The sequence below is a fragment of the Xiphophorus hellerii genome, chromosome 20 (genome assembly GCF_003331165.1).
Source record: "Xiphophorus hellerii strain 12219 chromosome 20, Xiphophorus_hellerii-4.1, whole genome shotgun sequence".
NCBI classification, from domain to species: Eukaryota; Metazoa; Chordata; class Actinopteri; order Cyprinodontiformes; family Poeciliidae; genus Xiphophorus; species Xiphophorus hellerii.
In genome coordinates, this window is record NC_045691.1 from 16,001,393 (window position 1) to 16,022,325 (window position 20,933).

Below are 20,933 nucleotides of genomic sequence, written 5' to 3' on the forward strand. Positions count from 1 at the left end.
CTTGAGTCTCTGGTTTATTTGTGTGTTGTTGTTTTTTTAATTATTATTATTTATGAAATCTCTAAAGAAAAAGAATAGTAATACTTCACTTTCAAAATGCCAGTGAAACCCTCATGCTCCAACCTACTTTTGGAATAAATTTTATTACCTTTCATTTCTTCCAGAAATTTATTCTCTTAATGTCTGCAAAGAAATCCCTACTGGGATTTTGGGAGGATCTTCCTGACATTTACTTTGTGGTCTGGGGAGACGGAGTTGGCTTATTTTGGCTTGGTCAGTGGTTTAATCTATTTAGAAATTATAAATGTTCTCTTCCATCATGTCATGTTTGTATTTCAGTATCCTACTTTATTACTCTGGTATCATGAAATGATTAAAGTGTGGTGTCGGTTATGCTGCATCAAAGATTGATGCTTTGACTTTGAGTCAAAGACAAATCCTGTATCTCTTATCGCCCCCTGCTGACAGAGAACTGGGATCGCTTATGTGTAAAAATAAATGATGGGAAATGCCATGCAAGAGTGGTGTAATAATGGGTGAATGCAGTTCTTTACAGTGTAGCGTAGTTTAAATGTTTTGTGTGTTGTTTTACAGGCACATTTCTTGTAACTTATCATGCGTATCATCTAGCACAATGAAGCTGAAAAGTGCCAAAAAAAAACAGACCAAAACTTAGATAAATAACTGTTTAAACAGATACGCTGAGTTTGTGTGTAATGAAGGCTCTGGACTCCACAAAGTCTATAAGAAATCTAGATCTCTATGCTGATTTGTGCTGCATATATTCTCAAAAGGAAAAAGTCACAATAAATCTACAGCTGCATTCTGTAAATCAGAAAACCACTAAAAAGTCAATTGTTTAAAATAATCCAGTCCAAAAAGTGAAACTCGTAGAAATTAATTATCTATGTACTACAGAAATTTGGCTTCTGGACCTGCTGTGATCAACACCAGGAGTTCACAATGTGAAGCTCCATTTGGAGTGGACGGCTCTTTAACCTTCCACTGTAGCTCTGAATAACTTTGGCAAAAAATGCTAAATAACTGAGCAATGTTTTAAAATTTAAAGATAATTGGAAAAAAATGCTAACTTTAGCCATCTAAAGTGTTTTTTTTTTTTTTTTTAAAGCGATGTTGCTTTTGTGGCTCTATACAAATTGTATTTACCTGGACCAGAGGGAAGAATGGGTTGTATAAGTTGCTGATACCTACTCTGCATCATCATGGCAGTTTTTCAGCAGACAGTCATTGACCAGAAAAATATAATTTATGAAGTAGGTAGATATTTAAAGTGCAGGATCCAAGCGTATCAATAAAAAGTTTAGTGGAAGTAAGAAGTGTTTCAGAAAATGGGGTTTCGAGCAAAATTAAGCTTGATGGACGTGTTATTTTTCTCCCGGTAGAAACTTGCATACACTGCCAAACATAATATACTGTATATACTACCTAGTTAATAACTTTGGTCATTAACTAACCTAAACTGACCTACTCTTTCAAAGGAAGATTAGAGACACAAACTTGACAGCTGCTATTAAAGCAACATGTGCTTTCTTACTTCAGCAGACATAAATGCTAATCACTTCCATGTCTTGTTGCACTGATACAGTAACTCATGAAAAAGCAGCCCCAAACTGTAGCATGATTTGCAGAATTTTTGTAAGCTGACATGTCTATTTAAAAAAGGCTGTAAAGTAGAAAGAAGTGCACAAGCAACAGGTAAAAGAATAACAGTCCTGATATGAATGTGAAGCAACCAAGTCTGTTATGTAATTAAAATGAATTTAAAAAAGTGTGGTTATTAAATTAAGCTTAATAATTTTACCAGTAACAATCTTAACCTAAAAAAATGTGTCCATCTCTATTAACTTTCTGTGATGGCTGGCAAAACTTGTTCAACTGTTGATAAATGCTTGGTGACAGAATAATTCCTGGGGCTGCAAATGTTCCCCAGCTGCACTCTGGACTCCCCACAAATGAGTTTCACTTTTTCAAATAAATTACTTTAAAAGATTCCATTTTCTCTCAAGCTATTCTAATGTACTGATGTACAACTGGTTCAGTCTGCAGTTGCGTTTGGCAAAGCTGTTAATCAGGACAGAAGATGCACATGTACAGTAATTTTTATTTAGAGGCCACAGCTCTTGCATATTACAACTGTTGGCTTTCATAAGGCAAAAAAGCAAGAATGAATCCACCAGCTAGTTCACACAGAAAACAGAAAGCATTTAGGGAGAGGGTAGGAACCCACAGGCATGCAGCGATGGCTCAGAATGCAATGTACAGCATTTTTATATTTATATATATTTATATAATATATACAAAACAACAGTGAGACCCAAACAAATGCCAGACATCTCATTCTACACAATTACAGAACAAAGACAGACCAACTTTTTTTTTTCAATAAAAAAAATTCTTTTTGCTCTTTTTTTGTCTGTAAAAGTGCAACTCAATTAAAATAGAACCTGTTTCCACGCCTTTTTTAAATGTTGAAATAAAAATAGAATCTTCCAAGTTATCAAAATGGATCTATGGGCATATTGCATCTCCTGAACACCCACTCGAAATTCAAGATTCCTGTCGGAGAGCGTCTAATTTAGTAATCGAGGTGAGACCACGTAGCGTCGACACGATAGGAAATGCAGGTCTGGACTTACTGTCGGAGGAGCAACAGTGAGCAGACGACACTTCATCTGGATCAGCCGTAAACAGATACAGTTTATTTTTTTTTTATTATTTTCAGTTCAAAGCAGTTGGCATTCACTTAAAAACGGACAAGACAAAGAAAAGGGTCCACACACTCATCATCACGACAATGTACCATTAATGAATGTAGAATACGACAAAGAAGCGCCATATAGGTTTGCATTGGACAGGGACACACCAATTAATCTCACTCAACATTGTCAAACAAATGGTTCTCCATATTGCTTAGTTAACACATAGAAATGAATTTAGAAATGAATGAAGACCAAAGATAGGTGCTATCTTTATTATGACACAGCTAAACTGCCAATCATGGTTATTTTTAACATTTTTATTTAGACTTTTTTTCTGTATAATTTCTATCTTTATATTTAATAGTTCCTTCAGAGGCAAGTCGAGCTGACAAAGAGGTCCTAGAGTGGCTATCTGAGTTGGTACATGCATCAGTAACCAGACTAAAGTCAAAAGTGTGAAAGGGAGGGGGGTGGAAGGGAGAGACGGGCGGTTTTGGACAGACAGACGGGCTTGGGGGTTGGTGCGCAGCCTCTAGTCCTCTTCATCCTCCTCGTCGCTGTCCTTCATCGAGATGCCCTGCATGCCTCCTTCCCTCACTGAAGCAGTGGCCTCCTCCACGGTCAGCCTGTTGCGCACCGTCTCGTACATCTTGCTGTTCAGGGTGGAGTCCAAGACACCCTGTAGACGGAAGTCTCTGTACTTTTTCTGCGGGGCGAAAAGAGATCCGTCAGCTCGGAGCGCCACTGATTTCCGGGCATTTGACCAACACTAGGTGTTTTTGGTCTCACCTTTGTGATCCTGATGAGGATCTTGAGCTGGTAGACGTGGAGCTGCTGATCCATGCGTTCGGTGAGCCAGGTCCCCAGCAGGTTCATAGTGGCAGTGTACCATTGCTGAAACACATAAACACAACACTCTCCAGCAAAACACACACCCACACACATGCTCAAGACACCATGATGACATAGAACTAACCTTTAAGACACATGGAAACATCTACAACTATACACATACAGTATACATTACAAGATTAATGGTCAAGTGCACACATTTTTATTTCTTAACATTTTTCTACATTGTGCCAAATTATAAGCACAAACTTCAATGTATTTTGTCTTGACTTTATAGATATGCCAACAATAACAAGCGGACAATTGTAAAGTGGAAGATAAAGTATAGTTTCAAAATTGTTTAGCTAAATTAAGATCTAGAAAGTGTTGCTTGCATTTGCATTCAGCTCCCACAACTCAATACTTTGTAGAACCAACATCAGTTGCAATTACAGCCCAAGGCGTTGGGGTGTGTTCCTAACAAATTTGCACTACTAATTTGTTGTTTGTCATTGTTGGTCATTTTTATTTGCAATTGTGCCAAGTGTTTAGCATCCGCTAACACTTTTAGCACAATCCATCTATTATCAACTTTGAGCAGCTTCCCTATCCCTGTTGAAGAAAAGCATCCCCAGAGCATGATGCTGCCTCCACTATGTTACACCATGGGGATGGTGCATTCATAAGGATGTGCAGTGTTATTTTTCTTCTGCACATGTATTCCAAAATGTTGAAGATTGGTTTCCTCAGACCAGAATTACCAGATCTTTACTGGGCTTCCCCTATGACTCAGGCAGAACCATGAGGTACATGGTGGTGGCTAAATCATGCTGTAGGGATGCTTTTCTTCAAATAATAAAATTATTCCAATACTTAAAATAGTAATAAAATACATTGAAGTATGTTGTAATGTGACAAAGTCTGAAAACGTTCAAAGGGTCTAAATACTTCTGCAGGCCACTTTATGTGTGATTTAATAAAACCTCAGACTGTAAATAGTGAAAAAACAAAAGAAGGGACTCTTACAAGAAATATACTCTCTCTGTTAATCTATTACCAAAAATATAAGACTTAAACCTTTACTATCTGAATTCACTTACATTTACATGAAAAGCTATGTTCTTGCTTTTAAGCTAATGCTAATTTAAGTAAAGATTGTTAATTTGAAAATAGAACAAACAATTTATGTAAATTTGCATATTTATTATGCCTGATTGGGGATAACTGTGTTTTTCTGACTCATGTACTTACAGAGTTTCCAGTCTGATTCTTGGTACATGTAGAATATGAACCAACAGACTTTAACACCACCTTGGCTGCATGAGGACTGGATGCAGTTTGAGGTGAATTTGCACAATATGCTTAACAGGTGATTCTAATGTTCACTTTTGGTAAAGATTATTGTTAGAGTTTATCCTGAGCTGCCTCTGTAGGCTGGTGGACATATTGCTCACATTGCCCATTTTGCTATGTTCTCCTCTTTATGCACATTATTTGATATTATTGCTGATTTTACATGTATTTCCTGGCTTTGCATAGAAGGCTCATCTATTGTAGTGTTTCTGTCCTCAGCTGTGACTTTCCTGACAGAAACCACTGAATAAAGCTGTTGCTACAATAAGCCATGATTACTCTCTTTGTTCCTCTTTATCAGAGAAAATACTATTTTCTCAGGCTGTTTGTGTTTTCCTTTCTCTGTTCAATCCTCCCTGACTGTAACCAGGCTTACTTAGCCTGTAACCAGGCTTACTTAGCCTTAGTTACAGGCTAAGGCTTACTTAGCCTGTAACTAAGCCTGGTTACTTAGTAAGCTAAGTAACCAGGCTTACTTAGCCTGGTTACAGTCAGGGAGGATTGTTAAACTTTCTGTACACTGAACAATGAGCTCAGTTTCACTTCAGAGTTTTATATATTTTTAAAGTTCCTTAATATCAAGGTTGAACGACATATTGCAAGCATCATCATCGCAATATCGAGGTGCAATATTCATATCACAAAGGATTGTTTGAAGTGCAATAATTGTTGTGTCGTATATTCCAACTGTTATATAATTTTATATTACATATTAATGTGAAACTTAGTCCAACTAAACTCAGTCTCATGGGAGCATAATGCTCACACTGGACACACGGACATTGAATAAAATGCTGAAGAGTGATAGAAGCACAGATTAGAAAGAGAGGAAAGAAGAAAATAGGCTTATTTCCACACCTGATATTGACATTGGTGAATTTACTAATATTATCTCCATTGCAAGATTTCTAATGTCCTGCAGCCCAACTTTAGAAAACAAATTGTTGTGAATTGGTGCTATGTGAATGAAGGAAACTGATTAGAAATTAGCCACAATTAGATGCAGCATTGTCATTACAAGAAGAAACCACAGAAAACTAAAAAACAACACATGCTAAAACTAAAGTAAATTACAAAAATTCGGGACAAATGGCATCTTGGAAAAAATGTAAAGAATCTCAAGAAGTTCAAGTTAGCTGCTGTGTCTCATTGTTGTCATCTTGACATCTTGTTGTCATGTTGAGAACATTTTTTTTCATAATCTGTTACTTTGTTCTCAGGGAGCTGGGCTTCAAAGCAGAATTAGTGGTTTATCCAGATAAAGTCAGGATTTTCAGTATTACAACACCATTGGTTCACCTCTTAGCTGGCTTTGTTACTATGGTAACTAAACTACTCTGGATCAGGGCAATTTAAATGTAATATAAGTCTGGATGGCAATAAAAATAACTAAAAGACAATGCACTTGCTTTTTGGACTGCTTTGGTTTTACCTTTGTTGATAATTTAAGTTAATTTATTTGGTAGAGACTATGCACATTAATTAACATTTTTTCTAAATAGGCCATAATTACCCAAAAGGTCATTTTTCATCTGTTGTCCCTGTGCAAAGAAGATTTAAAGCAGCCGGAATTAGTACGAGAATCACTCTTCATGTGTTCCCATTATGAATGGTGCATATGGGTAAGAATCATTCATAATATTCCTCTGTCAAAATGCTCCTTTTGCTGTGACATCACTGAGCCATTATTTTCTTTTTTTATTTAAAGATTAACTTTCTGTCCTAGAATAAATATCTGCAACTGGTCAGAAAATTCTTAACCAAATTGATGAAAAGGTAAATAAAGTTATCAGTTGTAATTCCACTTTCAAGCATCCAGCATGATGAAGTAAATTAATATTCATCAGCACAGACTGTGCATTTCTCTTGTCTTGTTCTTATTCAGGAGCGGCCGTGTAAATGCTGTGGCAAAGGTCCCACATGTGCGATGCAAATGACATGTCAGAGCTGCAATGTTTATGTGACAGAATCTTTTCAAAATATCCCAAAATATCTGTTGCAGCTCAGCTTCTGCAGTGACAAATGCCTGGTAAAGCAGTGACAGAGAATTATCATTTGAGTTGGTTTTGAGTTGCCAAAACCAACTCAAACATCATTTAATGTTTGAGTTGGTTTTGGCATATCTCTTTTAAAAAATTGAGATATGTTGAACCAACTTTGTAGTATAGGGTAAGTGTTATCTCCTATAGAAGATCAGCCATTTCTGTGGATCATCAAATTTTACCTAACTGCTAAACAAGATAGATTGATCTTATTCAGAGTTTGCAGAAACATCAAAAGGTTCTGCGTGGAGAGTTGCGCTAACGGCTAATCAGCGTACAGCTAGTTCCAGAACAGATTTCAGGTACCTTATGACAACTACAACTCATTTCAATGTTATGTTTATGTTCTGATCAAGGAATCCAGATTGATTCAAATTAAATTATATTCCAAAATGTCAGAAAATGATTTCTATCCAAGAAAACCAACATATTGGATCAAATATTAACTCTAGCGTAGGTAACATCATTTTCAGGCATAGAGCCAAAGTATACTGCAGGTAAGATGTTGCCTGCTGATTCTAAGTCTCAGATCAACGTCTGTCTCCATTTGCTATCAACATGGACAATTCCTAAAATCTGTTTATATGTATGACTTGTACTTATTTACTATCACTGCTGCAATGTTTGAGTAGTAAAGAAATTATTATTAAATGGACAGGGTAAAAATTCAGTGCATCTGCACATTGAGTGCTGGGTGCAGGAAACTGCTCACTTTGTACCAACAAGACAGAAATTTCTCAAGGAAACTGCTGAACCTACTCCATCTTTGTTGTAAACTTGAAGCACAGGATTAGCTGTATTTCAAGAAACAGCATGTTTGGTTCATTTTGATAAATTAGAAGATGCTGAAGCTCTGATCCCTGGTGCTTTTAGGTGGCTTAGTTTGAGCCCAGCTCTGCCCAAAAAGTAACAAAATCCTTCCAGAAGCTTGCAGTTTCTTTGATCCATTCCATACAGTCTCCAAGGAAGAAGCTCCAGATTGTTACTCAGAAATAGTTCAGCGCAGCAGTGATTACACAATAAGAGCTTACGGCCCAGTTGGAGGATTTGGTTACTGCTGGGTGGAGACAGATTGGCCATTTTCTTGTTTATGTATGTATGCTAAACTAAGCCAGTGTGTCCTGGATCCAGCCTCGGATATAAGACAGACAGAAGTCGAGGAGAGTATATATAATCCGGCTCAGAAATATGTGCATTTTAAAAATGTCAAAGTGATTCTTTCATGGAATCTTAAGTCTGATTGAGCAGCTACTGAAAATGATTTAACTGAAGATTTTAGCGAATACCAATGAAATTTAAAAACTAAAACATTGGAAAATGATACAGTCACAACGCCTGCCTACACTTATTGACACCTCTGGTAAGGATATGAATAGCAAACCTTAAAATGAATTCATCTTTAATTGCAGTATGATGATTTTATAATGAAAACACTTTAAACATTTAATTTGAGTACGGTAATTCACTTAGAAAATCCATCGTCATTTTAAAAAAACTGGTAGCACACTTATTAGCCTCCCTAATAATTCCTATCTAGTAAATGCAACTGAATTGTCAGTAATTTGGTCTTCACTTTATTTAGGTTTAAAAGAGAGTTTGAAATGGTTCATTAATAATTTTTACCATACTATTCAATTACACTGACATATTGCAGAATATTATGCAACCTAGCAAAGTTTCAAAATGGGAAAGACCAGAGAACATTCTATTTAAGTAAGACAGGTGTGTGTTGCTCACTGTGGGTCAGGAAATAATGACAAGAAATAAGACACTCATCCAAATGTGCCCTTTCCTACAGTTAGACCAATAATTAAAACATCTATAAACTGGAATGTGGCAAACAAGGCTGGACAAAAACCCAAATGTATCTTTCTGAAGCACACAATAAGCAGCAATGTAAAGGAGGTAAAGAAATCTTCAAATCTCATTATAGGAACACTAAAATCTCTTGCATGGAAAAGAAGAAAGTTAGTTTAGACTTTTAGAGGACACCTCCATAATAAGCCTTTCTGCTTTCTGTCAGTGGAGTCCCTTCGTTTGTATTACGGATACTTTAAGGTTTTCAAAACATAAAAATAAAATAAAATAAATAAATAACTTATTTTCATGTGGAACAGACAACCACCAAACAAGTACTGGTTTGTGTTCTGGTATGTTGAAACTGCAGCAAAGAGTGGCATCTTGAATTTACACAACCTCCATATACTATCCAAGTATCCAAACACTATTTCCATACTAACTATTGGATTGGTAAGCATGCCAAGAAACAATTCTCTTTGTCTGATCATTACAAACAAAACCATTTGGAGTTAGCTAAAAGCTACTTAGCTCACCAGGACACCAGGTCCTGATCTACCAGGTTCCTGGTAGATCAGGTTTGATCCAAAAGATGAAAATGTGTAAGCGAATCCCGTTCCCTTTGTTAAGCATGGACTGAGGATCTGTGATGCTGAGGGCCTGTTTACCTTCCAAAGTCTCTAGAGTCCATGGCATCATGAGCTCTTTGAAATGCCAGGAGAATTTAAATACAGTTCTGGTGGACTCTAACAGAAAAACTGAAAGCAGGTAATTATCGGGTAATTTACATTGCAGTGATCCAAATCATGATGAAAATGCTTCACCAGACATAAAATCAACCTTCTTCCTTAGCCTTTATTTTTCTTCAATCTTGTAGAAAAACAGTGAGACACAAGCTTAACAGCAGGTGCAGGCTGATGGTCATTCTAGTCAATTTGTAAAAAATAAATTTCTCCTTTATGGTCCCACCTTGTGAAATGTTACTGATGAAAAAAATAAACACCAGTGAAACATATTCATAGTGTATACATAATCTGATATTTTAAAAGAATTATGTTTCTTAATATAAGATTTATATTTCCATGTAGAGTAAAAGAACATTAAAATACTGCAATAAAAACCATATTTATTTAAAAGCTGATCTTCACATCTTTTCCAGGGTTGTCAACAACTGTAAAGAATGTTCTACGCCAACTGCAGACAACTTACAAAAAAACTCGACTGTCTATCAGCTGCTACTGCAAATAAAACTGGTTGTTCTAGTTATTATTTCCCAAAGAAACCCTCACAGATGACTCAGAAAGAGCTTCTTAAAGGTGCTCACTGATTCTGCACCTGCTGGAGGGAGCTAGTAAAACAAAAGCAAGTCATAAAGTGCTAAAAGAATTATGTGTTTTAAACTGCAATTACCTTTTGAACTCCTAGAAAATGTTGAAATCAATATTTAGTAAAAAAAAAAAAAAAAAATCTGCATGGCCCATCTATTACTGAAGGCAATTACTTAGCCTTTATTTATAATTTATTCAAGTGGAAACGCCCGACACAGCAGATACGAAACAACTGCGGGGGAAAATGAAATTATACTCGTGATAGGAGTTCATTAGCGAAAGAAAATAGGATGAGAGTGAGTAAATGGTTAGCAGGCAGAGGGGAGCAGGGTGCTGTTTTCTTGGAGCTTTTTTTCTGCGGTTTGCTTCGGCTCATTGCTTCCCAGAGAACAGCACACATCTCTGATAGAAACAGTAAATCATACCTTTAAGAAAAATCAACTTTAAACCTGTGAGTAGGCAGGAATGCAGGAGCGGAAAGGCCCAAATTAGAAGTGTGTGGAGTTAGCAGGTTGTCAGGTAGCATGTTTTTGTTTAGCTGAAGGTTTTGTTTAGATCAGGTGCAGATGCCTGTCCACTTCACAGTCGAGTTGAGCATGCAGTGCATGCAGACCTCGCAGAATACGTGCTAAGGAAGGCTGCTCTATGTGCAAATGAGGCAGAGCTCTGAGGAGGAGGGTCATGCTAGAAGATGTACACAGGAAGATTATTTGACTCTAAAAATCATGCCAACCAACATAATGTGATAAAACAACGCAACGCAACACTAGAGATAAGTGCCACTTTTTTTTTCCTTTACAGAAGGAGGCAGCAGGAATGGTGTTAATCAGAAAAGAGGAGATTAAAAAGGATTGAAATAAATTAGTGAAAGAAAGACAGATAAAGTAGAGCCTTTGCAGCAACAAGGAATGACTTTTCTGTGCATGCAGATGAATCGAGAGGCATGCATCTAATTCAAAAGAGGAGCAAAAAAAACAGAAAAGCTTAGTTAACATGCAGTTTAAATTTGCCATAACTGACATGTTCACAGCTTAGAGAAATCTTTTGACTCAACATGACAGTGCTCGGTGGGACTTCAGAGCACTCTGGGGCCACACAGAGGACACAAAGGGTAAAACGCCACATTTAAAGAAAACAGTGATGAAACACAGAGAGACATGGTAACCCCGTGGGGACCTCAAAGACGAAAAGCAGACCCACTTCACAACAGCTTTATGCCTTGTGCCAGGACAAAAAACAAAACACAACTAAAAAACAAAACAAAAACAAAAAAACTATCAAGTTTGTCTGGCACAGGACTCCTTCTTCTACAGCCAACACAGAAATAGAAAACCAAAGGGGGCCTTCTGAGCGTCTGTCAGACATTAAACGTCCACGCCACTGCCTCACAGAGAAAAGTGTCTACCCACAGAGCTGTCACACACCTGAGCAGACGCTGCTCTGTACAAACAGTCACTGAATGACATGAAGCACACACGTCACAGCAGTATGTGTCAACCAAAATCACACATGGAGGACACATTTCTGCCAATGTATCCCGTCAGGATTATGTTTGTTAAGACAGTGCTCTCTCTGCTAGACACTGGTTCCCAACTCTTTCGGCTTGTGTCGAGTTTCCATTGAACCTTCTCCACATTTTGTTACATAATAACAGCAAAGTTTGATTTATTTTATTAGATTTTAATGTGACGTACCATCACAATGTATTGCATGGCAGTGACATTATCATGCTCTGGGGATGTTTTTTTCAGCTGAGACAGATTGAATGCTCTAGTTAGGTGAAAGTAAAACATAACTTTTTGGCTGCTATGCAGAAGAAAGCTCTTGTCACTTTCTTTGTCGTTCTTCTTGCTGCTTTTCCATGAAGGCCAAAGTTGTGGAGTGCACTGTTGGCCTGCCAACAGATTCTCCCAGCTACGTACAGCTTTACAGTTGGTCCAAAACAATAAATCATCATTAGAAAAACATTAAGCTTTGAGACCATAGTGTGACAAATCGTGAAATAATTTAAGGCATAAAAACTTTTACAAGTTTTTATGCCTTGTAAAACAGAACAGAATAAGTCTGTTCTGTTTTATAATCTTTAATCTGAGTGTAGGTTCCTATTTCAAATGGCCTTAGTTTAATTTTAAAGCACAGCTGGGGGCCAGTGGGGCAATTTGTTCAAAACAACAGAAAAAAGTAATCTCTTTATATTTTCCCAGGGAGTCAGACTTTCATGTAATCTTATAAAGTGTTTAGGATCGATATTTCTTCTGGCTTTCTGAAAATCTTTCTGTTTGTCTTGAATAGCTCTCTGTTTTTTCGTATTTAGTTCAGCACCTGACCCTTTTATTTATTAAGGCACTTAACTCTGACCTATGAATCATTCAGGCATTAAAAGAAGAGCCAACATTTTGTCCACAGACAACCTCACAAAGAGTCAAGTTTAAATTGGATCTTTAGACTTTTAGTTAGCAGCAGCCTGTCACAAAGGCACACTTTATTCCCATTTCTTTAGTTGAATATATGAAGTAAACAAGTCTGACAGACATAATGGAGTATTTTAACACCAACAAGGTCGTTCTTAAATGCCACATTGGAAGAAATCTTGACAAATGACTGTGGAATGAAGAATATCTTTGCTGGAGATTTTTTATCTTATATATTTTTTTAAAGACATGCCCTTCAGATACTTTTCTTCTGCTTTAGCATTTATGCCTGACATATTTTCTTTTTGTTCTCCATTTGTCAGATTGTCTTATTCTTTTAAGCATGACATGCTGCCACATTCAGGTGCTTGGACTGTAAATCAGGGAAAGAGCTACCACAAAAAACTTTAAAGGAATCATAGCAAGAAGTTTTGGAAAAACAAACATAAATAAATAGTGGTCTAAAATGTTTGTGAAAACTGCATCTACCTGTACTCAACTAAAAAAAACAATTATTTTGATATTCTGCACTATAAAATATTAAAAATACCAAATAATGTAACAATAAAATTCACAATTAACTGGAAATGCTAAAAAATATTTCCATAGTTAGTTTTAGAGAAAAAGAGTAAAAATGTAGAACCGACTGACATCTCCTTACTGCACCAGGCATCCTGATGAATGGGCAAAACACAAGACTGCAGCTCCTAGAGGGCGGACTGAATTAACTACATACTTAAATATTTAAAGCACAGTTTCAGAAACTTAATTGTACCTATTAATAAACATGTCTATGTGCATGGATGGGCATATATTGCAGAATTTAAAATCTGGACATTCTTTCAGCAGATCAGGTTCAACTGGTTCTTAAATAAACATTTACAGTACATAAGCATGCTATATGGTCTTCCATATAGAAATATTTTCTCTTTGGAGCAACAGGTGTGTTTTTCTGTGTACACATAATTTATTCATTTGGAACCTGCAGGCGGTGAATAGGTGAGAGGCCAGCTGCTAAAACATAGAGGAGGGTTTTCAGCTCAGAGTGAGCTGACAAATGTAAAACAGAGAACTCTGGAAACTATTTTGTTGAACTTTAAATCGTGTTTATTCAGGGGAAGGCTGTATCAAATATCAAATCAAATATTTTGAGACGAACAGGAGTTCATCAAGAGTGTGTATCTTACTTTCTGTGTTGCATAAGATGCTTTTATTCATTAGTTCATTGTCTTTCATTGATGTTTTTGCAGTTACAGTTGGAGTAAGCATGACGGGTATCTAATATTTCACTCTGTCCACATAATAAATTGGATCAGGATGCCAATAAAGCCATTTTTAAATCTATCTATGTTGCCCCCTGGATTAACCTCAAAACCTGATGTTGGTGTATATATAGTCTTTGATTTTATGTCAGAAACACACACAGTGTTATTATGCTCAACTAACAGCTACATTTTGTGCAGCTAACATTTTAAAACCCCTATTTTTGTGTATACTGTTTACATACCTGTGCTGTAGAAGATATACATTTTAATCAAGCTGTGTTTTCCTTAAAAATAAAAAAACAACGAGTGTTCCTATATTTAGAGTGAAATAGAGACTGTGTAAACTGATGTATCTCCTCGCCTCTCAGGGTCATGAGATGGCTACCAATGTTTTCGTCGCACATCGTTCAGAGAAAAATGCTAAATTCATCAAGTAGAACAACATTTTCCTCATGTTTTTTCACAAACCATTAACAGGAACTGCACTGAAATATGTTTCAAGCCAAATTATTAATGAGTTGTCATAAAAAATGGATCAAGCACATCAGTATAACACCACATATGTTGTCTTTAATTGATGGCAATTTTGTTTGCTGATGTGTTTTCAAAAAACAAGATTTTATGAAGGAATGTGTTTTTAAAAGACAAGATTTTATGAAGGAACTCTTTAAGTTTGATAATAACTACAAATGTAGTCTTAATGGATGACCTTATGCTATGAATTCCTTACGTTTATTTTGTTTTTTGATGACAGGAACATTAAAATATCTAAGTAAGAGCAACTTCTGGAATTACAAGAACTTATGTAAACTAAGAAAACATAAACCAATTAAACTGATACGAAAAAGCTGGCAAAGACCAAGTAATTATTTTTTTTATTTCAACCCGAGTGAAATGAATTTAGAACTGATCCTTGTTAATGGTAAAAAGCATTTTTATGTTTGGAAACAAATCAAGAAGCTGTAAACTATTGATTTAAGTGGTGCATTGTCTGGACAGCAAAAGATTAAAATGTGCTGTCCAGAGATGACAGGATTAGAAATGTTATGGTAGAGTAATCTAGGTGCTGTAGAATTATAGCATAAATATAATAGATATAAAATTCACAAAATGTAGAGATTTTACTGCACTTTAAAGCTACTGAATCTTTAGACATTTATTATACATGGCACTGATTTCTATAAAGCCTCAGACTGGGACTCACTAGTACCCTGCATTCCTTTCTCCTGTATTTCCTGCTTTAATGACCATTTATATAATATATTTGGAGCCTCGGGTTGGGAACCATTGCTCTGACAGATAAAGGCTGCCAGATATGTTAGCCTCTGAATAGGCCACCATTATGTGAGACACCCTGCAGTGTCACCTAATATAATTCGTGCCATAATGTTTGAAACCTGGGAGTGTTGGAGTGAAAGAAAATCGTATCTATTAGTTGGTGTTCTGGCATTAGAGCACTAAAGAGAGTTCTGTTTTTTTTTCCCCACAGAGAGCACTGCTTCAGATAATCCTTTTTTAGATGATGCTTTTATGGACTCTTTGTAAGTAAAGATTTTTTTTCTTTTTTTTAAATACACAAAGGCCCAAAAGCACTGTGGCAATGCACATCAGAATGCAGAGGGCAGCTGTGATTTACAGAGAAAAGAGACAGAAAAAGAGAGAGAAGTAGAGAAGAGAAGTAGAGAGGATCAGAAAAAGCCTCTTCCACCAGGCTGAAGCACACTTCCTGGTCTCAAAATGGGACTTATCCCTCTCTGCCCTGTTGTTTTGCCACATTTTGGTAGGTCCCTCCCTTTACTGAGAGGAGGAGACGGCATCTTACTTACATCAAATAACCTTTCTATATACACCTCCTCATTGACCTTTTCACGGAGCATGTCCTGAGAGTGGCGCATAAAGGTCACGTAGCCATCTGCCACGTCCATCCCAGGTTTCTGTGAAAACAGAGGCACAACACTGTCATGACTCAGCAGACGACGCCACACTGAAACACAACGGGTGCCACTGGACGGTTTTCAGAGAGGCAGCAACAGCATAAACTTATAAACATAAAATGGTGATGCTACTGAACTTACAGGTACATCCACATATTTTGAGGCAGCTTTCACCTGAAATAAGAACAAAATGTGTCAGACTGTTGGCATTGAGAATGTTGGCATTATCGTTTGTGTTGCACTAGTTTGAAAACTATGAACATAGTTTTAACAAACCCTCCGTTCTCTAACAACAAATACCAGAGATCTTACAAATATCTTACACGTCCAAAGGTGCAAAAGGCAACAAATCTTATTTTAAGTGTTGGACAATTTGCAGAAAATTTGCACTTGGTCTCATTTACATAAATAAAAACACCTGTGGGCTTTTTCCAGAAGTTAGCAATTGATAACAGAGTCAGTTTCTTCAATTGACAAAACTAGAAGGAAGAATTGTGTGACTTTTTTTAATCTTTCCTGAAGAAATTACTGCTGGTGGAGTGTTTGTCTTTATTCTTGATTGAAATTCCTGCCAGGGCTACTGCTAAAATTAGGCTTGTGGATAATTTGTTTGTAAACATTTTTCCTCAATCAAAAATACTTTAGACACTGTTTCTGTTTAGATATGTCTCTTTCCTACATAGAGTCCATCACTTTGTGCATTTTCCCAAACAAATACTTCCCAAGTAGTTTTGCTAAACAGTCTTTCCTAGACTTTTAGTTTTTCTTAGCTTTGTGTTATGGTTTCTCTGCTTTCTCTCTTGCCGTCAGACCGTCAGTTCCCAAAACAACAGGAAAAAAAAACTCTTAAAAGCTTGTGGGGTCCAAATAACCCCATCTAAATTCAACTGAACAGCTTTTAATTTACTTCTATGGTGGCTTCATTACTTGTGAAATAATTTCCTGACTTGGTTCACTACTTGTTTTTCCACGTTAGGTTTGATGTATCCAGTTTAAAAACAACAACACTTAAAAAAACTAATAACTTTTGTTGTGCTTTACACTTCAGAGCAGGAAATAGTTTATTGACTACATGTTGGACATAACTTCTTGCATGTGATATGTGGTGCTTTTATCTTGCAAAATAAAATCAGGCGTCTATGTTTTCAATGTTATTCTTTGTGAGGAGTAAAACAGTTTGAAGTGTTGGAGATAGAGCCTCATCTCACCGTGAAAGAGAGGAAAGAAGAAAAAAGGGTTCCTTCATCATATCTGGAAATTTTGGCCAACACTCCCTCTAGAATAGCAACAAACTGACAAACAAAAAGAGAAGATTTACAAGCATTTTAAAATAAACTTTCTTAGTTTTTCTATATGCCCACATTGTTTACAAAATAATAAATGAATTCTGTACCTTTGCAACCAGAAGTTGGATCATGTCCTTCACACTCTCCTCAATCAATTCATCTATCTGGGAGTGTAATTGTTTCTACATAAAATAAAATACAAATAATAAAAAAATAATAATTAAAGTGGACTCAGAACACAGAACATGACCCTTCAACATCTCATGAATATATCAGTGGGAGGTTTTACCTCTTGGCCCATTTCCATGGCACATAGTTTGGCTGATTGGTCCTTAGCGTCCACCATCACATTGAACATGGTGCATAAAGATGGAGAAATACGGAAGTCTGTGGACTTACTACTCTTTGTCAGCTTGGACTCAAATGCCATCCTGGTCCTGAAATGCAAGCAAAAGACAACGTACTTGATTAATATGCTGATGTGTATAACTCAGTGCCTTGCAAACATGTTTAAATCCCTTTAGCACTTTTCCATTCTGTCACATTACAACCACAAAATTCTATCTCAAGTATTTTATATAGATTTTATGTGACCACAAATATACAATAAGAGTTACAACTGAATTGCTTAGAGCAAAGCATATTAATGTGTTAGAATGGCCCAGTCAAAGTCCCGACCTCAATGTGAACAAGAATCTATAGCAAGACTAGGGAAATGCTATTCACAGGTGCTCTCCAGCCAATCTGCCTGAACTTTAGTGATTCTTACTGTGGTATTTTCTGTATTTCTTCATTTTCTATGCTTTTGTATCATCATCCTTCATATTTGTGTGGTTTTTTTTTTTTTTGGGTGCCATTTGACTTTTTTGTCTGTGTCAGATTATAACTTCAGACATGGCTGAACGAACATAGGAAGTAATACTACCCTTAGAGAACTCCTGTGGCTTTAGCTCTCGGCATATTTCAGCAGTCAGTGTCAACTTGTTTGACTTTGGCTGTTTTTTTCACCACAGCTCAATTAAACTGTTCCTCAATCAATGCAAGGTGTCTCATGGGATTATCTAAGATGAGGGAAAATCATCATTAGAGCTAATTTGCAAAGAAAGTGCTAAGCTAGTATCAGACCTACAGCAAAAGTTGATTTTACACAATCTTTGCAAAGAGAGATCAAATAGAAATGCCAAAATATTCCAGAAATTATGCATAACTTTTGGTTTCACTTCATAGTTGTGAACTTTTTTGTTGTCCCATCCCATTAAATCCCAATAAAACTCACACTTTCGCTGTTAAATGAAAAAGCACATATTTATAAAGCATTGCAAGTCTTCTTACCTCTTGACGCAGTTCTCTATCATGTTGCTCGACATGAGCCTGATGCGGTTCTCGAGGTGTTTGGCAAACTCCTCCTCCGGCCAGTGCAAGTCTCTGATGAAAGTCTGAAGGGCGTCGAGCTTCCAGAAGAGATCCTCTGATGTCCCGGAGCCGTTACTGCCATCAAGCCAAACACACATCAGTCAGAAGGTAAAGGATGTGCTGCAGCAAGCGGCTCTAAAACTGACAAGCGGAAGGGGATTTGTTGTGGCAGGTGCAGAGGAGGATGCTGTTCCTGTACATCCAAAGATTTTACTCTCACCATACACCGACTGCTCCATCCAGATGTCTACGTCACCTTCTGCTGGCTCAGATGTGTTTGGACAGTCAGTGTATGGGTGAAAAGGTGTGGGTAGGGTTTACGGCAACAAATCAATAACCACACTGTACAGCATGATTATTGATTGATATATGAAGAGGTAACATGCAGGTAAAATCACTGCAGATACAGCCGCTGTTAACACTGTAAGACATAGAGGAAGGGAAATGTAGATGTGAGAGAGGGTAAGAAAATGTTCAGGAAAAAAAAAAAACTGAAGTTGTACTTATCAGAGGCCCTCTCTCAACATCCATTACCCTGGACTATTGATGCCCCTGAAACAAACCATGCAGACCTTTCTGTTCTGGAGCAGAACTGATTGGGAATCAGGAAACGTTTTGAGGCGAGAGGGAGATGTGATAAAATGGAGAGGTTTGAACTCTTGGCTCAGAGCCTCCCTGCTATATCATCTCCAATCAATGGCTAGGTCACTTCATCCCAATCAGACCACTAGCAGATGGTAAAGGTCAGAGATGGACCTATGGCCATGTTGCTGAGCATTGCTGTTATGCTCCTCTGCATCCCAGATGTGCCCCTGTTTGTGCTACAACCTGTCTTAACTGGCTGCAGTGGATAGTACTTTTTTTTAATTAAATACACATTTTAGTTGTATAAATTGTGCACCTGTTTAATTTTTACATAGCAGTCCATGAGCCATGTTGTAGCAGTCCTCAGGGGGGAATGTCTGTGGATGTCATTTTAGAGGAGAAATGTTGTTTGTAGAGTGGAGATTTAGACTTATTGTCTTTGGTATCTTTGTTTCTGCACTCATTGTAAATCCTGAATTTACAGCAACCTCCACATATAGACACATTACTAAAGATCTATAAAGAAACATAACCTTAAAAAATAATCTTTTGTTGCAGCTGATAAATGTGGAAAAGTCCAACCTTTGATTTGGGTCTATTTACTCAGCGGGCTAAAAATTCCCCCACAAAGAAACAGTTATTTTGTTTTGCTTAACAAAATAGATCTTTGAAAAATACTTACAAAAATAACAAACAATCCCAACTGTTCATCTTGCCACAATACTGAGTTTAACTGTCCACCACGCAAAGAGAATTATTAGAAAGGTAAAACAAACACAAAAAATCAGAAGTCTGGCTTTATGGCAGCAACATGTCAGGAAGGAAAAAATGAGTTTTTATTCTTTCACCACAAACTTAAAAATGTAAATTTTATGCTAGGGTTACAGGTGAGGTATGTGCTTACATTAGGTGAGTTTGAGCTTTCTGGCAACAAACAGTGGAAAATAAGGGATGCTGGAAAGCACCAGGACATTTAAAAAATATATTGTTTTCTCTGCCAGAGTACTGAAAATGACTCATCCCTGGGGTTTTCAACAGGATAATTATCCATAACACATGTGCAAATAAACACAGAATAGGCTCACCAGACAAAAAAAAAAACAACTTTTTATATCTCTACAAACATATTCTCATATTTTTTTAAATCTCTGCAAACAAGAAATCTTTGGAATGAGCTGAGTGAAGACACTATGAGAGGGAATCTTTTCATCTATTGAGGAATGGTCAAATATCCTTCTGCATTCTCCAGGTTCATAAAATATTATAGGTGAAGAGTAAGCACCTTCTTTTTTGGCACAAAGTAGTTGTGCAGTGTCATTATCAATAACTATGGTATATATCACTTAATGTAAAAAAATGCAATTCATATAGAAATACTTTGCCCCCACTAAGTAAATGAGCTCAGATTCAGCATATGCAACTGCAATAAAAGATCAATTTCTTTATGGCTTAATTAATCGTAACCAAGTGTGGTAATTGTGGACAGTGCTGCACATCTACATGTTTCTTTTTGTTTTCGTCTTTATCTCCACACCTCAGCTCAGCAGCATGCATGTTGAGACAAATGAGAGCCTTGCAGCCTCTCATTTCAGGAAGCAGAATCCCATCTACTCTAACTCAGAGGTACCTTGGCATGAACATGAACTTTATCGAAAAGAACTGACATCAAGGAAAACAGGTTTAATTTTTCATTTTGTGAATTTGATGCATATTGAAATATAATCGAGAAAAAAAAAAAGTCATCTTCATACCAAGTCGCTCTCTGCTTGCTCTACAAATCTAGAGTGAACTAGTTGAATACACACTCAGAGTCATATATAGCAGCCATCCATGACGGGGTTGAAAAGCTAGGCATTTGTGGAAGGTTAACTGATAGTCCTGCTACTGGCACTGGCAGATTTGGTACTTTGGGAATTTGGAGGTTCACATTTGGTAGATTCACATTGGGCAGATTACTTGTTAAACTCC

The 20,933-nt window shown here is 36.9% G+C and overlaps 1 protein-coding gene across 14 annotated transcripts in view; it reads right to left on the bottom strand.

Moving 5' to 3' along the window:
* Positions 1-2,102: 2,102 nt before the first annotated feature.
* Positions 2,103-20,933, bottom strand: part of cadpsb (Ca2+-dependent activator protein for secretion b) — a 92,128-nt gene continuing 73,297 nt past the window's right edge. For 9 of the 14 annotated variants that reach the window (XM_032549644.1, XM_032549649.1, XM_032549646.1 and 6 more), the window contains 9 exons: positions 20,771-20,932; positions 18,300-18,455; positions 17,257-17,404; positions 17,075-17,149; positions 16,890-16,973; positions 15,823-15,855; positions 15,574-15,681; positions 3,510-3,614; positions 2,103-3,426 (listed from right to left, as the gene is read on the bottom strand). In XM_032549644.1, the coding sequence (XP_032405535.1) occupies positions 3,253-3,426; positions 3,510-3,614; positions 15,574-15,681; positions 15,823-15,855; positions 16,890-16,973; positions 17,075-17,149; positions 17,257-17,404; positions 18,300-18,455; positions 20,771-20,932 (1,045 nt within the window). In that variant the 3' untranslated portion in view covers positions 2,103-3,252. The remainder of the gene's footprint in view (positions 3,427-3,509; positions 3,615-15,573; positions 15,682-15,822; positions 15,856-16,889; positions 16,974-17,074; positions 17,150-17,256; positions 17,405-18,299; positions 18,456-20,770; position 20,933) is intronic. The other 5 variants (XM_032549653.1, XM_032549654.1, XM_032549656.1 and 2 more) reach the window with 1 other exon arrangement.